The sequence below is a fragment of the Amaranthus tricolor genome, chromosome 6, assembly GCF_026212465.1.
Source record: "Amaranthus tricolor cultivar Red isolate AtriRed21 chromosome 6, ASM2621246v1, whole genome shotgun sequence".
NCBI lineage: Eukaryota > Viridiplantae > Streptophyta > Magnoliopsida > Caryophyllales > Amaranthaceae > Amaranthus > Amaranthus tricolor.
The window spans coordinates 27,455,448-27,473,194 of record NC_080052.1 but is presented as its reverse complement, the minus strand read 5'-3'; the positions used below and the strand labels follow the sequence as shown (position 1 = coordinate 27,473,194).

The 17,747-nt window shown below is 35.9% G+C and overlaps 2 protein-coding genes across 4 annotated transcripts; one reads left to right on the top strand and one right to left on the bottom strand.

Annotated features, from left to right (window-relative positions):
* The first annotated feature begins 881 nt into the window (after window positions 1-881).
* On the top strand, window positions 882-10,643 carry LOC130814452 (eukaryotic translation initiation factor 4G-like). 2 transcript variants are annotated; one of them, XM_057680518.1, is made up of 10 exons: window positions 882-1,007; window positions 1,335-1,570; window positions 2,132-2,268; window positions 2,630-2,773; window positions 2,892-2,959; window positions 3,047-3,103; window positions 3,839-5,128; window positions 5,220-8,278; window positions 9,827-10,021; window positions 10,114-10,643. In XM_057680518.1, exons 2-10 carry the CDS (start codon window positions 1,395-1,397, stop codon window positions 10,439-10,441), a joined length of 5,454 nt encoding a protein of 1,817 aa, XP_057536501.1. In that variant the 5' UTR covers window positions 882-1,007; window positions 1,335-1,394; the 3' UTR covers window positions 10,442-10,643. The 2 variants fall into 2 exon arrangements, with proteins under 2 accessions (XP_057536501.1, XP_057536500.1); XM_057680517.1 differs by having other exon boundaries at window positions 2,627-2,773.
* Window positions 10,644-12,726: 2,083 nt separating this feature from the next.
* Window positions 12,727-16,504, bottom strand: LOC130815073 (scarecrow-like protein 21). 2 transcript variants are annotated; one of them, XM_057681412.1, is made up of 3 exons: window positions 16,345-16,504; window positions 15,387-15,476; window positions 12,727-14,831 (listed from the first exon to the last, which is right to left on the bottom strand). In XM_057681412.1, the coding sequence occupies exon 3, from the start codon at window positions 14,678-14,680 to the stop codon at window positions 13,040-13,042; it is 1,641 nt and encodes a 546-aa protein (XP_057537395.1). In that variant the 5' UTR covers window positions 14,681-14,831; window positions 15,387-15,476; window positions 16,345-16,504; the 3' UTR covers window positions 12,727-13,039. The 2 variants fall into 2 exon arrangements, with proteins under 2 accessions (XP_057537395.1, XP_057537394.1); XM_057681411.1 differs by lacking the exon at window positions 15,387-15,476.
* Window positions 16,505-17,747: the final 1,243 nt, after the last annotated feature.

Here is a 17,747-nt window from a genome sequence, read left to right as displayed (position 1 = left end):
TCTACTAAACTATTAAGTTTTTATTTATGGTTATAACTTATAGTATGTTATATACTATACATTAAATCTCATTTCTTTTTTGATTAAAGTCTCCTAAAGATCATCTAATTTTTCCTTCTTCTCTGATACTATGTTTCTATTCTTTTTAAAATAGCATTGGATTGCTTTTCCGCTTCTTTGTTGAATCTTGCAAGTATTTCACTTATCTTATTTATTGTTTTGTTTATGGCAGTTTTATATTTCTGTAGAACATTAATATTCATCCAACCTTGAAAATTTCTATTTTAGAACTCCATCTAACTGCATGATCTGCATTCAGGACCTTTGGCGTGTCTCTGATCATCGAAAATCGAACCTCTCTGATACCAACTATTATGGATCAACAAATCCAAAGATGATTTAACATAATATTAGGCAGAATCTATAGCAATATGGCTAGAATGGAAGAGCGATGTATATTAATACTAGAATGTCGATATAAAATGTAGATGATTATATATATAAATGTGCATTAAATACAAACGTAAATCGTAAAAGGAATGTAACTTAAAAAGATTACAATTTAATGATATAGTAGTCAAGTAATATAAGAGGCTTGAGGGGGGTGAATGCCTTCGCGAATTGAGCGAAGTGAGTTTGTGAGATCTTGTTGAATTTTATGTACAATAGTGGTTCAGGGGAGGAGGCGGTGGGGGAGAGGGTGGCAGATGGTGAGCGGTCTGTATGGAGATGAGGAGGAGTGGTTAGGTTCTTTTTTTTTTTTTTTTTTTTTTTTTTTTTTAAGTTTTTAAATTAAACAAAGTAAAAGTAAAGAGAAAAAAAATCCTTTTTAAAGTCAGATTTTCAAAAAAGTAGGATTTTAAAAACTAATTTTCATTCATTAAGCACTAAAATCCGAAAATTTTAAAATGTAAAATTTCCATTTATTAAGCACCGAATCCGATTTTTTTTTTCTTTTTTTCATAACACACTTAACAATTCCTCTCTCTCTCTCTCTCTCTTGTCAGGTATACTTCTTCTCCTTCTCTCCGCCTATCTCCGTCTCATTATCGCAGCATTTCCATGGTTATTTTCCTAATTTTCTTTCATTGAAACCCTAATTTTGGTTTCCTCTTCTTCTCTGTTTTCACTTCTTCAATCTCATGCACTTTTTGCTTCTCAACTGCAATGTATATTCATCTGCTAACCCTAATTTCCGCTTCACTTTTATTTACTATGATTGATTGATTGTTTTTGATGAATTACTGCGTGATTCTTTGTTTGTATTATTTTATGATTGTTTTTTGTACTTAGTTTGATGTTAATTGAGTTTTGATTTGGTGATCTTGTACCAGAATAAAGAAAAAAAGAAGACGATTTTTTTTTCGTAGAGGTGAAGGGTTTTGAGGGCCTATATGTCCCTCAATCAATCAAGGTTTGATAAAAACGAGTCGCAGTTTAGAAAGCCAGGTGGTGGACGATCTGGTTCTAATCCTGCTGGTCAGCAAAGGAATTTTTCGGGTGGTCGTGGACGAGGCGGTGTTGGCGCCCCAACCACTTCCACCGCTCCGCTGATTTCCAATAATCGGAGGTAAATTTTCTTAATTAGGGTTTTTTTACACTGTTTATGAGGGTTTTGTATTTTATCCGGTGTGTTATCATATTTATTGATAATAAAATGATGCAGGTATTAAATTTTGTAAGAAGTACTATTAGTAATTGAAAAAAGGTTGCTGGGGAGGAAAAGGACTTCATTATAATTAATGGAAGGGTATATTGCTAAATGTGTTATTAAATTTATCAATTTTACTGTGATTCTTTGAGCTGTTAAATTGGTTGTAAGTTAAGTTTTAAAGTAATACTGAGTGATTGAAAATTTAGTGTAGGAGCAAACGAGAATTTCTTTAATATGTCAGTGTTATTTTGGTGCAAGTTGTGAGATGTTAATGAATGATACATACTTTTTTTCTTAGAGGTTAAGTCAATGTACTAAGTTTGTAAAAATAATTATAGCCAAATGGTAAATTTGAGAAATTTAACTGAGGGTAGGAGGGCAAAGTTGCATTTAATTTTTCCAAATTTGTTAAAATTTTCGCTATCATGTCACTAATCTTTTTTTTTTTTTTTTTTGAAATTAAAAATTGATGATCAGTTATAAGAAGGTTGTCAATGCTCAAGGTGGGCAGTCTCGAGGAAATGCTGGACCTGTGAATACATCATCAGATTTAAATGCTGCTACTGGTTTGCGTTCCGTGGAGAATGCTGGCCATGTACAATCTACATTACAAGGTGCTTTTTGTTATCCGTGATTGGAAGTCATATATATATATATATATATATATATATATATATTTATTTAATGTTTGATTTTTTTAACATTTGAACTGTTATTTCCTCCCCCTCCCTGTACTAGGCATGTTGTATGGTTGTTGATTAGGACTTCAAGGGAAACGATTAGTTCTCTTGTATGTTTTGCTAATTGGGTCTACAAGTGGTGTTTGGGGAATATAGCGTTTTCAGTTTTCCTTGCCTTATATCTGATAGATAGTCTCTTGGAATCCCTCTGCATGTAGTGTTGTTACTTTTTTGATGTGAGTATTGAGTAACATGGTTTAGCTGAATGATTGTGTTTTTCTTGTTGCTTTAGCAGTGCCAAATGCTCCTACTCCAGCTGTCATTCCCAAACCTGCTGATCCAGCTTCTCAGAAGCCTAGCTGGCCACTACCAAAGGCTCCTCCTTCTCAATCGTCCTCCATGAATTCAGGCTCTGCAATGCCTTCCACCCCATCAAAGGGTACGTCCTTGTTGCTTTACGTTGCTTTTCTCTGGTTTTAGTTTTGTGTCATATCTTCCATTTTTTTTCTACTTTGAGAAGTATCAACTATTTGTTTATGAAACATTTTTCCTCCTAGGTGGTGGAGCAAAGGGGTTTCCTTTACAATTTGGATCCATAAGTCCAGGTTTAATGAATGGCATGCAGGTTCGTTAGTTTTGCTGCTAGTCACGGTCTGCATAGATTGCAAATTTTACATGTCTTTTCAATGTTTTGTTTAATGTTTTCTTACAGGTGCCTGCTCGAACTAGCTCAGCTCCGCCTAATTTGGATGAGCAAAAGCGTAATCAGGTATGCTATTGTCCTCCGGATGTTGCTCTTTTAGCCATGTTGAACATGATTTGAATCTTGCTGTTTACCAATGGTCTACAAAAAATGTCCATTTTTGACTGTTGTTTAGTTAAGAGCCCTTTCAATATCAAATAAAGAGTGCTCTAGCATAATTTTATTCACTGAATATCTGTGCCGGTCTAGAACTAATTGAAATCATGATAATCTGATTTGAAATAGCTATTTGACGAGGGAATGGGAATGTTATTATCTTTAAAGAAAGAAATGGGAATACTGTTAAAACTATTTTGGTCAAGTCTGCAAATTTTATCTAAATTTAATTGACCATCAACAGTGCAGTGAGAGTCTATTCCTAGCTTTTCCCATTGACTAAAGGGCATACATCAAAGAGATTTTGTGGTGATTGGCTATCCTATTTTTGTGCAACTAGTCTAAAATGGTATTGATGTACAGGTACTTGGAGCAATGTTGTGTGTTTTGTTGCGCACTGGGTTGGGTATGGAGGGGAGAGGAGAGGCTGTGTTTTAGGAACTCACTTGCTCTATGTGGGGATGGAAAGGCAACTGCTACAGAAAGCCAATTTCACTAAAATGTTTGCTTGAATATTTTTGTTGACAGGAGCTTCATCTTCTTTAGAATTTCAGTGTACAATTGTACAAACATCATGTTGCTCACTGTTGCTAATATGTTCAATGATTGAATCGATTGATGGTAATTTCTGAACTTCTGTTGCAGGCTCGGCGTGATGCTTCAAGGGCCATCCCAGCAATTCCATTACCATCTGCTCCCAAGCAGGAATTGCCCAAAAAGGATGTTTCAGTTGCTGACACCCCTATTTCTCAAGAGACTAATTTTAAGTCCAAAAAAGATGTGCAAGTGGCATCTATATCTCCTTCAACACAATCACAGAAGCCTTCTGCTCCTCCTACAGTAGGGATATCTCAACCAAAGCCTTTTCATCAGCCCACTGTTTCCATGCAGTTTGGTGGACCTAATCCGCAATTTCAGTCTCAAGGCATGCCAACTAGTTCGCTTCCAATGCCAATGCAGATGCAATTACAGATGGGAAACCCTTCCCAAGTTCCACAACAAGTTTTTCTGTCTGGTCTCCAACATCAGCTTATGCAAACTCCTGGAATTATGCATCATGGCCAGAATTTGGGTTTCAGTGCACAGCTTCCACAACTTCCACATCAATTAGGAAATTTGGGGATGAATATAACTAATCAGTATAATCAACAGCAGGCTGGTTTATCTGGAAATACACGCAAAACAGTAAAGATAACTCATCCAGAGACGCACGAGGAATTGAGACTAGATGGTAGAGATGGTGGATCAACAGCATCACGGCCACATCAAATGGGGCCCTCACAGTCCCAACCAGTACCTTCTTACACTGGAGCTCATCCCATGGGCTACTATTCTAACTCTTATTCAACGGGCCCCCAATTTTTTGCAGCCCAAAATTCATTGCCTTTGACAAGTGCACAGTTAAATGCTAGCCCCCAGGGACCCAGGTTTAACTATTCTGTTAGCCAGGCACCTCCAAATATGCCATATATCAACCAATATACAGCTAATTCCTATTCCGTCAATAGAGGGGCTTCAGTGCATGGCACTCCTGATGCTTTCAGTTTAGATCATGTACGAGATGCTCAGACTGTGGTTCCTTCATCGCAATCTACTTCAGTCCCTGTGACTGTGAAACCTGCTTCTGGGGATAAGGCTATAAAGTCAACTGCTAATGTAAGACCTGAGCAGGCTAAAGGTGAGAACCAAGTTGTGAAGCCGAAGCCAACTGCTGTCCATTCAAAACATTCTGTTGATATGCCAGCTTCTGTTGTAGCTGACAGCTCAAGTCAAGTAGCAGCATCTACTGTTCCTGGCTTGGTTTCCAGAGAAGAATCATCAGCTATTACGCAACCAAATGTTGCAAAGAGGGAAGTTGTTGTCAAGTCTGTGTCTGTAGGGGATGTTGAAAAGCAACACCCGGACAAGAAGGGATTGTCTGAATTGTCACACCAGGTTATACTTATTATGTGCTGACTATTGTGATTTGTAAAATAATATCTTTCTTGTTTTGTTTTATTGGCTTGACAATACATTTTCTATGCAGGTTGAGGAGCATTCTGATTCCAGAGTGTGTCAGGAGCTTGCTGATTCTTCTGAGGCTATGGCTTTTGAATACTCAAAAGCTAAAAATACTCATTTATCAGGCTCTAAGGTGGTTGTATCAGAAGCTGTTCAGACATCCCCTGTAATTGCTTCTGCTGCACCAACTGATGTTGATGCTGTTGATGTTGGTTCTGAAAGCTCATCTCATCCATCTGAAGTTCATGAAACCCATTGTGCTGTAGATAAGGCAGCTAAAGAACAGAATACAAAACAAAGTGATCTTCCTTCAGAGAAAACCACAGAAAAATCTCCAGATGGAAAACTAGAAGGGGATAATGATTTAAGAGAGACTGTGATCGCAGATACTGCCAAAGAGAATGATCAAGATGCACAATCAAAGAATGTTGATCATGCGAAAGGTTTGTCGGATGCATCTCAGCAAGGGGCTGATGCAAGCTTTTGTGATGAAGCTGCTACAATGTCCACAGAAAAGTCTTCTTCTGTTGTATCTGATGGATGTAGCATCTCAGATTCAAGCATTTTGTCAGGAGCCACAGACAGTGTCAGTTGCAAAAGTAACGATGTTTCTAAATCTGGTATGTCAGATAAGGAGACCATCTCTGTTTCTGAGAATCTTGTAGATGCACATTTAGAGAATGAAGGGGAAGTTGTGGATAGCCCAAGACCGAATTCATCATCAGGTACTTTTTCGGGCTCTTCCAAAACTTCTGTAGAACCAAATAAAATGAATCGAGGCAAAAAGAAGCGGAAGGAAATGCTTCAGAAGGCAGATGCTCAGGGGACAACTTCTGATCTTTACATGGCTTATAAGGGACCAGAGGAAATGAAAGAGACTGGTGTTGCTGCAGAATTTACATCTGCGGTCAATACGATGGAGGTATGTAGTGATGAAAAGCTGGAAGAGAGTAGAGGTGTAGACAAGGATGAGCAGAGTAAAACTGAACCTGATGATTGGGAAGATGCTGCTGAAATTTCTGCCCCAAAATTGGACTCCTCAGTTAAGGGTGATAGTGGAGGCTCAGTTCATGATGAAGATGGAGTCACATTAAAAAAGTATACTAGAGATTTCCTCCTTACCTTCTCTGATAAATGTACTGATCTTCCAGAAGGATTTGAAACTACTTCTGATATGGTTGCCTTAATGTCTGGAAATATCAATGTTTCTCGTAGTGATCAAGAATATCCTAGTCCTGGAAGAATCATAGATAGGCCAACTGGAGCTGCCCGGTCTGATCGGCGTGGGGGTGGGATGGGGATGATGGATGCTGATAGGTGGAATAAACAGTCCGGTCCTTTTCTCCCTGTTCGGGATCCTGGGATAGATCTTGCTTATGCAACCAGTAGCATGGGATATCGTGGTGGTCCAGTGCCTAACTATGGCGTGCTCAGGAACCCGCGGCCGCCAGGTCCGGTTCCACATGCCGGGGGGATCTTGTCTGGTCCAATGCATTCGTTGGGCTATCAGGGAATGCAAAAAAATAACTCTGATGCTGATCGTTGGCAAAGAGGTGGAAACTTCAATAAAGGTTTGATGCCTTCTCCTCAGGGACCTTCCCCTGTGATGCACAAAGCTGAGAAAAAGTATGAGATAGGTAAAATATCTGATGAAGAAGAGGTGAAGCAGAGGAAGTTAAAGGGTATACTGAATAAATTGACTCCACAGAACTTTGACAAACTGTTCGAGCAAGTTAAAGAAGTTAATATTGACAATGATGTGACTCTGAATGGAGTGATCTCTCAGATCTTTGACAAGGCTTTAATGGAGCCCACATTTTGTGAAATGTATGCAAATTTCTGCCAACATCTTGCCTCTGAACTGCCAGAATTAAGTGTTGAAAATGAGAAGATCACCTTCAGGAGATTGTTACTGAACAAGTGCCAAGAGGAATTTGAGAGGGGAGAAAGAGAAGAACAAGAAGCCAATAAGGCTGATAATGAAGGTGCAGATGAGCCTAAACAATCCGAAGAGGTAAGAGAAGAGATGAGACTGAAAGCTAGGAGACGTATGTTGGGCAATATAAGATTGATTGGGGAGTTGTACAAGAAGAAAATGTTGACTGAAAGAATAATGCATGAGTGTATAAAGAAGTTGTTAGGTGAATATGAAAATCCAGATGAAGAAAACATTGAGGCCTTGTGCAAATTGATGAGCACAATTGGGGAGATGATTGATCATCACAAAGCCAAGGAGCATATGGATGCCTATTTTGATATCATGGGTCAATTATCAAACAATATGAAGTTGTCTTCTAGGTTAAGATTTATGTTGAGGGATGCTATTGATCTAAGGAAGAATAATTGGCAACAGAGAAGGAAGATTGAAGGACCTAAGAAGATTGAGGAAGTGCATCGTGATGCTGCTCAAGAAAGGCAAGGACAAGCAGGCCGTTTAAGTCGTGGTCCCAGTATGAATTCTGCAGTGAGAAGGGGCCAACCTATGGAGTTTGGTTCTCGGGGAACTATGTTATCTTCTCCGATTGGGCAGAGTGCCGGTTTCAGAGGTATGCCTGCTCAGGTTCGTGGGTATGGTGGACATGATGTTCGGATAGATGAAAGGAGCACTTATGAAAGCCGTACCCTTTCAATGCCATTGCCTCAGAGGCAATCAAGTGATGAATCTATTACTTTGGGACCCCAAGGTGGGCTGGCTAGGGGGATGGTATATAGAGGGCCACCAAGTGCGTCAAGTTCACCTTTGTTAGATAATACTCCTTCCTATGGTGATTCTAGAAGAATGCTAGGTGGTTTGAATGGCTACAATAATGTGTCAGAGCGTGGAGTGTATGGCTCAAGGGAACATCACCTTGCGAGGAATGCTTCTGATAGATTTGCCACTTCTATTGCATATAATCAGTCTAATAGTCAAGAGGTTAATGCAAACAGGGAGTCCAGATACTCTGATCGGAATTCAGACCAGCCTAGGCCAATAACCCCACCTGCACCACGGGCTGCCCCGGGTCACGATATTGTTTCGGAAGGAGTATGGCCTGAGGAGCGCTTAAGAGACAAGTCTATTGCAGCAATAAGGGAGTACTACAGGTTAGAACTTTTCTGCATTTTTAATTTCATTTTGTTAATATGTGATGGTAGCGTCATTTGCCTTCATGTTGATCAAGTTATCTATCAGTTTGTGACTGCATGAGAGATCTAGGTTTAATATGTATCTGGAAGCCCCATAAAATTTGAAATATATTATGGTCGTCTTGTGTAGAAAAACTCGAGGAGGCTGTCTTTTGTATGAGTGTTGTTTTAAATTTGTTTCTGGTTCATCAATTTGTAGGGCCTTCATTTAGTTTAGGGTGGTTTATTGATTTTTGGAGTTTTTTGGCTTACCAAATTCAAGACAAACAGGATAAACAATTGCTTTTCTTTGTTTGAATGTTTTAGCTTCAAAGACTTCTATTCACAATTTTGCCATGTTTCTGTAACAATATGCTGTCTCTGTATTATGTGTCGGTGTTCCATATTCTGAATCTGATATATGAAGTTCTTTGCGTGTATGTGATATGTCATCATGCATGATAGTTTCTGTTTGCATGAGAGAGAGAGAGAGAGTGGCCATCTGAAATGTTTTGTTTGTTTAGATAGCTTGTTACATCTGTTGTTCCACATATTGACACATATTGGTACCCTTGGCTGTCGGTGCCACTTCATAGGAGTTGTTACAGTTCAGACTGTTACACTTTCTGATAGAAGCATTTGAAAGGAAAGATAGGTAAGGAAGTGGGAGAGATCCAAAGAGAAAAGAGCAGTTGAAATGTAATTTTCTGTTTTCGAGTTCTTGATTGATAGCGTGAAAAACAGTTGCTATGTTAGTGAGGCAGGTAACGAAGAGAACAGGAGATGAAGGAGTTTCTCATGATTATTTTGTCTATTTCCTCTTCTTTCTCAAGTCTTTTTTTCATGGTCCAAACAGTGGACTGTATTTCCAACCTTTGCTTAATAGACCTGCTCATGCTCTTCCTTATCCTTGTTAGTTGTTACGCCAAGTGCCAACTGTGATTACACTTTCCTATCAAGCCCAGCAACATTCACGAATGAGAGGGATGAGGAGTGAGGAAGGCTTTTGAGTTTCCTTAAAAATCCATCTATGCATAGATTTTGTTGTTTACAGAAAAAGAAATCCGGATAATGTCTCCGCCTTTATCCCTTCAAAGCATTTTTTTATGCTTCCTTCCCTCTTTCTTTGTTTCCCTTCCGAAATAGTTATCCAAACAAAATCTTCAGCAGGGAACACTGGCAATGTTATTTGACATAGGCAGGAAGGAAATAAAATTTGACACCTTTGCTTGTGATGTGGCATCAATGATAAATATTGACTTGCTTTGAATGAAGAATTTGCTATTGTATTGGAATTGAATGGAGGAAATAAAATTTAGTGTCATAACATCAATATTCAATAGGTTTAATGAGAGAACTCTTTTGGACTATCCATGATTGTCTTCTGCTTGTGACTTTGATTTTAGTTTGGACAATAGAGAATGGACAAGGGTTTTGCAGTTGTCAAAGTGTTTTGAATTGGAATGTCAAAATTTAATGCACTTGTTCTCGTTGTGGAATGTCAATAATGGAGCATTTTGCTTGCAGTGCCAAAGATGAGAAAGAAGTTGCTCATTGCATTAGAGAATTGAATGCGCCAGGATTTTTACCTACAATGATATCTATTTGGGTCACTGATTCTTTGGAGAGGAAAGACTTGGAGCGGGATATGCTTTCAAAGCTGCTTGTCAACCTTACAAGAACTCAAGAAGGCATATTTAGCCCTGGCCTGCTCGTTGAAGGGTAAGACTTCTTTTTTGTGAATTTAAATCCATTTTTTGATATGATCTATGTTCCTGAGTTCTCTTTATATCATTTTTACTATTATTTCCCAGGTTTAAATCTGTATTGAGCGAGTTGGAGGACACTGTCACTGATGCCCCCAAAGCACCGGAATTCCTTGGACGAATATTTGCTCGTATTATAATAGAAAATGTAATACCCTTGAAAGATGTCAGTCAGATAGTGCGCGATGGTGGGGAGGATGGTAGTCTTCTGGAAGCAGGGTTGGCAGCTGACATTATTGGGAGTGTGCTGGAAATGATCAAATCCGAACAAGGAGAATCTGTAATGAATGAGATTCGAGCTAGCTCCAATATGCGTTTAGAGGATTTTCGACCCCCAGAACCAATTAGATCACGTAAATTAGAGATGTTTATTTAGGGATGTTGATTAAATTTAAATGTTTGTGCTTAGAAAATTGAACTGTTATCATTCGAGGCACAGTCATAAAAGAGTAGTGAAAATTTCTGACATTTTTATGGGCGGAATGGAAGTTAATATGTGGCAATTCTTAATTGCAATTTCAATATGTTATTTCTGTAAGCCAATTTTTGTTTAGCAATACGATATCTGTCTTTGGTCTCGTCTTTAATGTACATTATTTTTAATTGCTGAAATTATTTGTTAACTTTACGCATAAGTATTTGTTATTGAGAAGGTATTAGTAAATAACGGCTATTTGTGAGGTTAATTTATCTTTTTTGGTTTTATTTATTTTAATATTATTAGGAATTTTTGTTTGTTTTATGTAGTTTGAATTATTCCCATATCAGATCAGAAAGAAATAAATTCTTAGTAAATAACGGTTATTTGTGAGGTTAATAAATCACCCTTATGTGGTAGGATGTGATAGGGTGAGAATTATATTGTTTTTATTTATCTTTTTTAATTTTGTTTATTTTAATATTATTCTTTTTGTCTTTGTATGGTGCAAATCACAGATTAGAAATTTTTATTATGAAATTTAGGCATTGGTTAAATTGTACTAACTTGTACAAGTATCATAAATGGTAAAATCATATTATAAATTTAAATTACTTTTTAAATTGATCTTTAATTAAGAATGATTTCCAACTTTTGAATTAGCATATATGCTTTACGAAACTTGATATTTTCTAGATTAATATCATTTGATTTACTCTCTGTTTTTTTATTTGTTTTTTTACTTTTTGCACGCATATTATAGTAAAATTTTGAGAGGCAAGTGTTCTTTAATTGTCACCAGTTACCATATACATGAAAACAACACCATTCATCCATATGCAAGGATTAAGGATATGCTTTTCCATAAATAATCTATTGTGTTAACCCTCACTATTTGAATTTGTTATTGATTTATAGATATAAAATGTACTCTTTTATTTCTTTAGAATAGTAGCAAATAGAAAATTGATATTTATAAGAAAATGTAATATTTGATTATAAATGAAATTAAAATAGAGTCTTTATAAATGAGATTAAAAAAACTAAGACTATTATCTAAAAATAAAAATAATGCAAAATAAAATAAACAAACAAATTGAAAAATAATGTTAAATAAGAGAACGAGGACTTTACATAATACTCTATTATCTAGTTCTGTAAAATGCTGATGTGTACATGACATAATCTTGTTGACGTGTACATCACTCCACCAAACCGACGTGTGCGATACACATTTGCGCATGTGACTAAAATGAGTTGCAAGAAAGCATATGCATATTTTATGCTTTGAGCGCGTAGCAACTTGGTACAATGCATCATGCAAGCTACATGGATTTAAATAATCCAATATTTGACTACCATCATTTTTAAATATAAATCAATCCAAAATCACGTATTTTATTAAAAAGGAATAAAAGAACGTTACTATTAATTACTAAGAACCACTATCAATAAAATACAACGTAGTCATCATGTAGATGAATACACCAATCAATGTCATTCTTAACTTGATTTTTTTTAAGATTAAGGAGTGTTTTGAAATTAGTTTGTTTTTTTTTGTTTTTTTAGTTAGAATTTTAATTTTTGATTTTTTAATTGGTTAAACAAAAAGGATTTAACAGATGGCTTTTAAATTTGCTTTTAAGTTAAATTTTTATGCTAAAATAAAAAATTATTTATATAATAATTTTTTTATTGACTTTTGACTTATTTTTTCTTTAATAAACAACCATCACCAACCAATTTCATTTTACCAAACATCACCCTTACAAGTGACTTAAACAACTAGCTTAAACAATTAACTTATTAACTAATACTTTCAGCTGGTTAAACCAACCAATAATTTCAGCCAATAACTTCAACTAAAAGTCATTTGCTAAGTAGGCCCTAATACTTTAATATTGTTGTTGTTGATGTACATATTGGTATTTTCAAATCAATTATAAAAAATAAATATCTATGTATCTCTTGTATTAATATAGAAGTATTTGTTTTTAATAGTTATTATTTCTGTGTTTCTTTGAATTTAATGTACTATTCAAATCAAAATAAGAACCTTTTATATGTGTTGGGTAAACAAATTCTAAGACAACGTACAAACAAGCATTTATCACCGTTATTTCGTAGTGGTGGGTATGGTCTGGGGGACAACGTACCAACAAGCATTTATCATATTAAGCACTGATTGTCAGTCTGAATGTATAAACTAATGCTGCTTGTTCAACCATCTACAATAATACGAATGTGCAACGAAAGATACCCATTTATTTTGGTAGTTCACACACTTTACATTTACTACAACGCTATTTCTTTAAGCTAAAAATGGAGAATTATGGACCCAAGTCCCAACCCATTTGTTTGTTTAATCATCTATCACATTATATTGGTGTTAACATGTTACTTCTATCCCAATAACCACTAACCAAACAAATATATTGCAACCTGTCTTGTATGAGACCGTCTCATGGTGAAACGACCTCAAAACAAGAAGCCCATAAGCTAAACTGAACTTTACAGGAGTTGGGACATTTTATTCGGGCGGTGAGTTACTACGCCTCACCTCCAAGCTGAGGCGGACGACAAGCCGCGGGTTTTCCAACCGAGATATAGTGTTCCGTCCCTCTCTGCAAGTCGATAATTCTCGTGGAACTCCTTCATCAAACCCTTAACAGATTCCTTCACCGAGAAACTTAGGGGCAGTTGAGTGAACCCTGCCATGGATAACCTCGCCCTCCATTTTCCAAACAACTCGTGCCTTTCTACCCTTTCTGAATCCTCGCATGCTATCATGTTTACGATGTCACGTGCAAGACAATGCATCTCGGTGTTTATCCTCTTCTTGTCGTCCCTTGGAAGAGCCACATCGACCGACTCGAACATAGCGGTGTAGTAATCCAAAGTCTCGAGGAATCGTTGAAGGAAGGGAGGAGTGTTTGTATTAGACTCTTGCTCGACTACAGTCACTACTCGAGGCGATAAGCTCTTGATTAGCCTCAACAAGCGGTCTCGATGGTTTTCTGTGCTCACGCTCTCGTCTGGCATGTGGTGTAACATGAACGGGAAATTCACAAACAAGGCTTCCCCAGGGCGAACCCTAAGATTCTCTTCATTAACTTGGCAACCCGACATTGCTGCAGCATTAAATTCAAACGGCACAGGTACCCTGAACGATCTGGCCTCAGCCGACAGTTTTTTTTCTACAAGATCGAGCCCTCCTCCTCGAGCATAGGCTGATTGGGAGTCATCAACACCCGTTATACGAACAAGTGGGGGCCCACCAGGTCGATTAGCTAGAGAATGGAGTAACGATGTCCATTGTGTTCCCATCCCAATTTGAAAATCGATTATATGAATGCTCCTGTCATTCCCGATTGCTTCTTGGATGATAGAATTCGAAGATACGTAAGCGAATTTAAAATAAGGGCAGACCTGATACAGAGTATGCATGTAGGTGAGAAGCTCTTTACTCGTTGGTTGATCGCACCTTAGCTTCTTATAGATAGTATACCCTGAAGACTCGATCCTCGCTCTCAGACCTTCGAGCATATAAGCACCCAATCGTTGGATAGGAGTCCCATTTATCGACACCATATTCCCTAAAGCATTCATAAGGGTTTCAGCACTCGACAAATCATTGTCCGAGATTGCTTGTGCACATAAATAAAGAACCTGTTGGAGTTCCATCTTCGGGAGCATTTCCATCAGTCGATTCGACGAGGCTACATGATACCCTTGGCTGTTCATTGAGCAAAAGTGCCCATCTGACATCTGTGGTGAATCAGGCTCCATTAGAAAACGATCTAGATCTCTGAGTCGGTTTCTTAGTTCCGTATTGTCGTCCACCACAGAGGAGCCGCTAATTGGGGAACCATAATTGTTGTCTGACGACTGATGAGGGTCCGAGATGTACGACTGAGAACCTTGTGGAGAAAATGAACTTCGGTTTGATAAGGTACTGACATCGCTTGGTGAGTCGTAGATGTGATATAAGCTCGTGGCTGGAGCAGAGTCTAATGTGAAATACCCTTCGTCGTATGTTTGGAAAGACATCAGGCTTTCCTGGGTAGGAATATCAGGGTATGTATTTTTGTCCATGATTTGGTAATGGGAAGAGCAATAAGGCGTCATCTCAGGCGCATGCTGGTAATGGAACCCGTGTACTGCACTTGGTATGCAGTTGCGCTGAGATGTTTGCATCCGAGAATACTAAAAACTGACTGTCGAAGAAAATTCCGGGGGACAAAAGCCTCCTTTCGTATGAACACAAACGACAGTGAGAATATGAACTCCCCGTTTCTTGCCCACAGCAAGCGACCACGAGATTATATGCAGCAAGATTATGCTGTACCTGAAGCGGAGGTTCAAAAACAATAAGAATTCACCCGTCACAAATATTTCAACTCGGAAAGCCACATCAAAATGCAAATATATACTTTTGACCAACTTCTAAACCTTCATAAATTGTAGACAAATCGTGAGATCAAAAGGCGTAAAATGTTTGACATATCACTTAAAACATAAAAACAGGATTAAAGATGATCATAGAACTGAAAAGTTCGAGAGATCATCATTTGGATCGAGATGAGAACCACTGACGTAAGACACGACTCTCTAACTCCGAATATCAACCGATTAGTTTACTATCTATTGATATCAACCCTTGTTTATAGTATTCTACAAGGAACATCAAATCTGAAATACAACTCATCAAAAATAAACTTCTATTTAGCTAACTACCACCTAAAAATCAAAGACTACATTAAGAATATGTAAAGCAATTCATAGAAATCAATGGAAATGAAGAGTATAATCAACCTAAAATAAGAAAAATCATGAAGAACAATCATCAAATGAAATATGAAAAAAAAAAAGAATGAAAAGGGTATGCAACAAGTGAATTCACCTAACTTTTTTGTAAAACACTAATCATAGATTCATACACTTCATTATCCCGACGATATTAAATGGCGGGTGAGATGCACGCGACATTACCCTGGTTAATGATAACAAAGAGGTTATTTCTGATTCTTCGGACAAAATCACAATAGCTTGTGAATTACTAAAACTTTACCATCATCATTTATAGACCCACAACAATATTCAAATTATTTTTCCCAATTTACTTCTTTAAAAATTCTAATTAATTAAAAATTCATCAATCTCATTGTAGGAACCACATCCCCACAAACCCACATCCATAATATTCTTAATCATCATTTGCTTTTGTTAATTCTCTGAAAATTCTAAACTCTAATATATACTGATTCTTATAGGTATAGATTTCCACTGTTAAGATTTAGGAATAACATAAAAGTAAATCAACCCATCAATGAAAGCTCATTTATAAACTTTTGAAATCCCAAATATAAAAAGATGAAGAAAAAAAAAAAAAAAGCCAAATCTCCCCATTGGTATACTAGCATAAATTCCCTTCATAATTAACTAAAAAAATATACATCACAAAAATTTATAACTCAATGTTCTTTGAACTAACTACCATTTATTTTTCCAACTTCCGAACAAAACCGGTTGAATATCAAATCTTATAATAAAAAATTACTAATCCATTAATATGTGATTCTGGGAACTATGAATTCAGAAAAGAAAAAAAAAACATATTAAAAATTCAAATATAAAAAAAAATTAAAATCATCCAAGATCAAGTAAAGTATCAAACTAAAAGCAATCAAATTCAACAACAACAACCAAACAATAGAATTGAAAAGGAAAACAACCAACAAAAAATAGGAAAGAAAACATCAGATTTATGATGAATCACAAAGAAGATTGAAAAGATTCACTAAATATATGAGGAAGCAAGGATTTAGGGAAGTGGGTCAACACCAAAAAATGAAACATACCTATTTTAGACCCAGAAATGAGAAATCCAGGTTGGTTGAGAAAATTGTAGGCTGAAGAAGGAAAGGAAGATATTGAGGAAGAGCAAAGAAATGTTGTTGTAGTAGTATAAATTTGACTCAATAGAAATTTATGGAAAATTTGGGGAACTTAATAAGTTGAATCAATAGATGAGTTTTATAATGATCACTAGTTTGCTCGAATATTAAAGCCCATGATTTTGGGTATAATTACAGATTGGCCATTCATCAATGGTGGCTATAAAGTGAATGGGTGGGGGCCAATGAATTAACAACAGGATGAAACAAATACTCTTTTATATTCAATTCGTTTTTATAAGTTCTTTCAAATGGACTACTCCCTTTTTTAATGATTTTTTTATCTAGAATATTTTAGGAAACAAATTTGATTAAGATTTTAAAATATATGAAGTTTATAAAATATATCCATATGAAATTTTGTTAGATTCATCTTAATATATTTTTTTATTATATATTTTTATAATTTTTTATGATGCGTATTTAGAGATATTGAGGCTCAAAAATTATTTTGAAAACTATGCAAAAAGTAAATAAGAAGAACAAAAACGAACGAAGGGAGTTGATTTTAGTGTTAGATTTTGACTATAATTTCTCATCGATCTATATGAAAATATATATTGATGTAAGATCTTGATAAATTTGTCTGAATATATAATTTTAAATATCAACTTTTTAAAATTTTTAAAAACAAATAATTAAAATTATTGACTTTTATGTTTGCATTGGATTTTGTGTAAAAGTAAATTGGAAGAACAAACGAAAACCGAAAAAGTACTTCACCATTGCTCTTCTGTCATCTCTGTGTTATTTTTTTAATATTACACCGTAGACTGATAAAAAGTGAAAGTTATGTGAGATTCAATCTTAGGGTTTTGTTTAATATACACAATATTTTTTTTAATTGACTTATTTATAAAATAAATGTCAAATATTTCAACTTTTAAGTAACTTGTAAATTATAATTTATTTATTAATCTAATTGTGCATAAATTAATATAATAAAAATAATAGATTATTCTAATTTCTTAGAATTAAATATGATTGCCGCAAAATTATTTAGATTGATAGTGAGATGTCTTATTGAAATTAATGACTTAAATATATAGAAGTAGTTTATATGGATAGAAAATTAAGAGAAGGAAAGAAAATATTTATGTGTACATGAATTAATAATTCTCTTTGGAATTTCGATCTCGCTAATTATAAATAGTAATTCTCAGTTCTAAGAATAAAAAGGTACTAAGTGGAAAAAGGATACTACGTTTGGTTGTCAGACAGAATTGACAGTCTTTTGTTCAAAATTCGCAATTGTTGGCTATATTAATACTTCCACTATCGGCAATGATTTGAGCAAAACTAAACAA

What these genes read in the sequence shown, in the direction of transcription:
- LOC130814452 (XM_057680517.1), top strand. Translation starts at nt 1,395, where the DNA reads ATGTCCCTCAATCAATCAAGGTTTGATAAAAACGAGTCGCAGTTTAGA. An exon ending in GCCTTCCACCCCATCAAAGG is followed by an intron (nt 2,774 to 2,891) that starts GTACGTCCTTGT and finishes TTTTCCTCCTAG; the next exon opens with GTGGTGGAGCAAAGGGGTTT. An exon ending in CCTGGCCTGCTCGTTGAAGG is followed by an intron (nt 10,022 to 10,113) that starts GTAAGACTTCTT and finishes ATTATTTCCCAG; the next exon opens with GTTTAAATCTGTATTGAGCG.
- LOC130815073 (XM_057681412.1), bottom strand. Translation starts at nt 14,680, where the DNA reads ATGCAAACATCTCAGCGCAACTGCATACCAAGTGCAGTACACGGGTTC.